Source organism: Pangasianodon hypophthalmus, chromosome 27 (genome assembly GCF_027358585.1).
Source record: "Pangasianodon hypophthalmus isolate fPanHyp1 chromosome 27, fPanHyp1.pri, whole genome shotgun sequence".
Lineage (NCBI taxonomy): Eukaryota > Metazoa > Chordata > Actinopteri > Siluriformes > Pangasiidae > Pangasianodon > Pangasianodon hypophthalmus.
In genome coordinates this window covers 13,119,622-13,125,301 of record NC_069736.1, presented here as the reverse complement: position 1 = coordinate 13,125,301, position 5,680 = coordinate 13,119,622, and the positions used below count along the sequence as shown (strand labels likewise).

Below are 5,680 nucleotides of genomic sequence, written 5' to 3'. Positions count from 1 at the left end.
GAGCCGCAGAGGGACATGACAGAAAATGCGTTTCCTTATCAATATTAGTATTATTATTATTTTGACCATTAGAGGCGCTGTTGAGCAATTCTTCTCAAAGTGGGGAAAGGTTTTTTTTTTTTTATTATTATTATTATTATTATTATATCTTTTTTTATTTTGTAATTTCTTTATTATTGAATTCTTATGATTTGAATGCATTCTAAATAATTAGACTAAAAAAATAACTGGGTCCAGTATGGACTAACCCAGGGGTGTCCAATCTTATCCGCAAAGGGCCGGTGTGTTTCAGGTTTTCATTCCAATCAAGCAGAAGCCACACCTGATTCCACCTGTTTAAATAGCTAATCTTGGCTTTCACCAGACCATGAGCTGTGGCTTTTCTTGGCTGGAATGAAAACCTACACCTTCACTGGCCTTTTCAGGATAAGATTGGACACCCCTGGACTAATCCAACATGGGTTAGGTTGGTGTAGGACAGGCATGTCAACTCATTTTAGGTAACAGGTCACGTTACACTTAGTTCAATGTCAAGTGGGCCAGACGCACAAAAAAAATCTGTTTAGTACACTCACGAACAAGATTACGAAACCTTTTCCTTGTCACTGGGGTGGTATCTTTCACCAGTAAACATATAGTGTACCTTTAAAAAAAATTTAAGGTACATAATCAGACCTCAGGAATGTACTGATGTACTTTTAAAGCTTTACTCTAAGTGCTAATTAAAGGTCCACCACATGCACTTTCCCAAGTAGAAAATACCTCCTAAAGGTACAAAAGATACCCTTCATGGTACCACAACAGTGGCAAGGAGAAGTACAGTATGGTACCTTTATTCCTGAGAGTGTGGACTGATAACAAAGCAACAGCTCTTCTTAAATGTGTTCATATGTTGGCACGTATGTGAAAGGTACAAATAAAAATGTAAAAGTTGTGATTGCATAAGTATTGACCCCCGCTGTGAAAACTATCTTTTAAAATGTTTCAATTTAAAATGTCAACTCTCCATTTAAAAAAAAAGGCATTGTGTCATGCCACTCTAGCAACATACTACCAGATATTATATGATAAAAACAACAACATTTATAATAAATTATCTTATGTCACATCTGTGTAACACTAGTCCTCAATGAAGATATCATGGCTTTTAAAGATGTTATGGCTCCTCTCTCTCTCTCTCTCTCTTTCTGTTTTTCTGTTCACAAAAATAAAAACTGGGTTTTTCATTCACTTCATTCATACATTTATTAATCATTCCTTTGTAGCTGTGTCCTGAAATAGCCTAATGAAAATACACACTCCTTTACATTTATTTCAGGAGTCAGCCACTTGAGGGTGCTCTAATTCCAATTTTTTGGGATAGTGAAGTGGGATTTTCTGTTACAACACACAGTATTAAGAATCAAATGTATTTAAACTTTTAAACTTGTTAATTTGTGTAAATTTAGTTATTACTGTGTCTTGTGGACTATATGTAAACATCTGTTATGTGAAATAGCTTACTCCGGGCAGTACTAAATAAAAAACAAAATGCAAGTTTTATGATTTATAAAACCCTTATCTATCTAACCCTAATCCTAACCCTCTTATTTATTTATTTATTTATTTTTTAAATTATTAACATTTTGCAGATTCTGCAAGACATATGATAGCAACTTATAGCAACTTATATATAGACACATGATAGCAGCTGTATAATTATTAATTATGAAAAGGCTCTTTTCTTTTTTTGGAAAGAACTCAGGTATTTATAAGTTAGTATGCAAAAGATTTTATACCACAGCACTTTAAGGCATAAATCCATTTGGTTAAATAAAGAATTGGTCGTCCATCCAATGACTTTATGCTAGATCTTATTCAAAAAGGCTCAGCTTAGCATCTAATCATTTCAGTCTTGCATTGAATTGAGTTAATCAGTGTAGAAAATCTATCAAGAATCGTGCCAATTTGTCATCTGCACTGACCTTCTCATGCTACATAATGTTGTTAGCACTATAGCTGTCTGTGTGTGTGTCAAACCTAGGAATGTGCACCCCTGGCACTGCCTCAGTAAAATGTTATAGAACATAACAGCTTATGTCATGCTTAGAAGGCATGAACTCGATTTAATTTGAAAAAACATGTTGAAGTAAGTTTTACTAACTTGCTAACATTAACATCAAAGGTTCTGGTTTCCTTGCTAAAACTAGGTTAGACTAGCATCGACTCCAGTAGCTAACATACATTGGCTAAGCACCAAGTCAAATTCTAGCTAATGGTAAATATTGTTGATTTCCATGATATTTTTTACTTCGGATTAATTCATCATCACTATGTAGCGTTAGTCATGCAAATGACCGGCAAACACAGTTTAGGCAGGAGGAAACCGGAGAACATGGAGGAAACCCATATGAACATGGTAAGAACATGAAAAACTCCACATAGACAATGGCTTGAGCTTAGGATCGAACCCAGAACCCAAGAGCTGTGAGGCAGCAATGCCACTGCACCACCATGCCACCTTCTTTTAATAATACACTATATGAGCAAAAGTATGTGGACACTTGACCATCACACCCATATGTGCTTGTTGAACATCCCATTCCAGATTTAGCCCCCCCTTGCTGTTATAATAACCTCCATTCATTTGGGAAGGCTTTCCACTAAATTTTGGAGCGTGGCTGTGGGGATTTGTGCTCATTCAGCCACAAAAGCATTAGTGAGGTCAGGCATTGATGTCGGGCGAGGAGCTCTGGGGTTCCACTTCATTCCAGAGGTGTTCAGTGGGGTTGAGGTCAGGGATCTGTGTAGGTCACTCAAGTTCCTCCACTCCAACCTTGGCAAACCCTGTCTTCATGGAGCTCGTTTTGTGTACAGGGGCATTGTCATGCTGGAACAGATTTTTGCCTTTTAGTTCCAGTATAAGTATACAAAGACATCCTACACAATTGTGTGCTTCCAACTTTGTGGCAACAGTTTGGAGAAGAAACACATATGGGTGTGATGGTCACATGTCAACAGTTAAATCATTAGTAATATAATCATTAGCAACATTAGTAGATTAGCAACACTGCAGACACATGTACATTATTCTACCACTCCCACCACCTGTGACTTATGACTATGAAACTTTTTTGAAGAAGTTTCTTTATAGTTAATGTTTAAATATAGAAGTGCACATGATTAGTTGAATGGTCTGTGGTCAGTCACAAGACTGCAATTATCGTCAAGTGATCTCAGTATAAATACATCTGTTCCTGAAAGACCCTGGAGTTTGTTAAAGAACCTAAACAAATGTCATCATGAAGACCAAGGAGCTTTCAAAGCTCTGGAAACGTATCTATCAATCAGGGTTTGGTTGTAAAAAACTATCCCAAACTTTGACCACCATTAAATCTATTATTAAAAAATGCAAAGAACATGCCTAGAGGAGGCCATCCACCTGCTAGTTAGAGAGGCAACCAAAAGGCCAAGGGTAACTCTGGAGTTGGACAAACGCAGCTCGAACACTCCACAACACTGGGCTTTAGATAGATAAATATATATATAAGAGATATGTACATTGTATATACAACAGTACCCAGATTACCTGTAGATAATATACAAGGTATATACAGATAATATACAGATTTTTTTAAAGATACCTGGGATATATAGTATGAATCTACAATTATATAGAGATAGTACAGAATATACAGTAGAGAATAGAACTGCAGGATGATTACAGGCAGTAAAACATCAGTGGCTTAATGGTGTAGCGTAGAGTTCAGCAGGGTAACGGTTATGGGGAAGAAGCTGGCCCTGAGCCTTTTGGTTCTGGTACGAATGTTTCTGTATCTCCTCCTGGAAGGAAGGAGCGTGAACAGTTTCTGACTGGGATGGGAGGATGATGTTGCATGCTCTGTGCAGACATCTACTGTGGTGAAGATGTTCAATGGCTGGGAGTTGGACACCAGTGATGTGTTGGTCAGTTTTCACCTCCCTTTGCAGGGCTTTTCTTTCAGACACCATGGAGCTGCCATACCACGCTGTGAAGGAGTTGGTCTGGATGCTCTTAATGGTGCATCAATGTCCATTACTGAAAAAAAAAAAGCTTCGGAAATTCCATTTGGAGATTCTGCAAATGTGGAAAAAAGTTCTCTGGACTGATGAGAGCAAAACTGAACTGCGTGGCCTTGAAACAAAGCCCTGTGTTTGGTAGCAGGTATGAGTACGAAGAAGACATGGAGGTTCACCTGTGTGTTTCACTTTTGTGTAAAAAGCAGTTGGGGTAAATTGACCGCTGCTGGAAAAAACCCCAAAAACAATAGAAACCATCACAGAAATTCTAATGCTTTCCACTACAAATAACATTACAAACCATCAGCTAACCATTAAAACCATTACCATTACCATTGTTGGTCCTTAATGGTATCCACTAGACATAACATGCCACTAATAGAAGGCAACATATTACCAGGAGAGGCCCACAGGCACCATTAGAGTTTCCATTAAAACCAATACAATTCCCATTATAACCATTAAAACCATTACAAATTCTATGAGGGTTTCTATTTCTATTTTTTTCATCCCTTTTTTGCAATATGTTTTATTTTATGGGGTTAACATGACTAACATGAGCTGGGTAATATAAATATGAAGGGACATTTCCCTTTTTCATGTTCAGTAGAGAAAATGAGCCAAATACACAGTTTCATGTTTAAAAGCTGCACTTTAAGTGACAGTTTTAAACAGGTCACTTTGACCTGAAAGGTCACTTTGAGTTGCCAGAGCAACGGTTATTTTATTCCTTTTGAATTTGTCTGTGTAAATAAACAAAACAACTGCCTTTTGGAACGTGGTCACGTGACAGAACTTTGCTCCAATACGACCAGATTATAGCGTGATATGCAAATAAGCTCCTCCCACCGGCCCGCGTGCCAACCTGCCCCAGTAGGAGGAAGCTCTTGGGAATTTTTAGCTTTGAAGTGCGGTAACCGTTAATACATGAAATGTAAGTGTATTTACAGTCAGACGTCTGTAGTAAACATTAACAAGTACGAAACGGTCGGTGAAACGCTCAGAAGTGGGACAAGCGAAGGGAAAAAATAATAATATCATTGTATTGTTTTGTTTTGGATCCTCCCCCTTCCTCTGTTTGTCCTCGTGCCCTGTTTCTGGATTCACGCGCTGACAGGCTCCACAATGCGTCCTGCGCTCGCGCCTCGTCTTGGGCGGCTGTGTAAACGCTGGGGCATTTTTTGAGGAAACAGACATGTGTGCTGTGTCCCGAACCATCCCAGATTTTTGAGTGGAATTTCCCTGGACGGTGTGGACTGTGTGTGTGTGTGTGTGGGGGGGATTTTGAGGGGAAAATGCCCGGCAGGAACAGGTACAACCTGGTGGACGACGCGGCGGATTCGCGCGTGCCGCTTCACAACGACGAGGCGTTTCAGCACGGCATTCATTTCCAAGCCAAGGTGAAATAACCGAGTAAACTGCTCCGAGTGTACATGTGTGGAGTTGAACTTGTTTCATTATTGCACGCTGCGTCGGTAGTTTAACCTCTCTTGAGGAAAAAAATAGTGGGAAAAATATTTCAGAAGTAACTTGACCACAACCTTGCCTTATTGCTATAGATTTATATGCAATGATTTGGGTTTTACATTTAGATTAAGTCCTACCACATTTAATTTAGAGTTAGACTGGTTTCTCGAAATTA

The 5,680-nt window shown here is 38.7% G+C and overlaps 1 protein-coding gene across 2 annotated transcripts in view; it reads left to right on the top strand.

Moving 5' to 3' along the window:
- Window positions 1-4,895: 4,895 nt before the first annotated feature.
- Window positions 4,896-5,680, top strand: part of si:dkey-34e4.1 (carboxyl-terminal PDZ ligand of neuronal nitric oxide synthase protein) — a 55,733-nt gene continuing 54,948 nt past the window's right edge. For both annotated transcript variants that reach the window (XM_026922512.3, XM_053230515.1), the window contains exon 1: window positions 4,896-5,438. In XM_026922512.3, coding sequence (XP_026778313.3) covers window positions 5,334-5,438 — 105 coding nt within the window. In that variant the 5' untranslated portion in view covers window positions 4,896-5,333. The remainder of the gene's footprint in view (window positions 5,439-5,680) is intronic.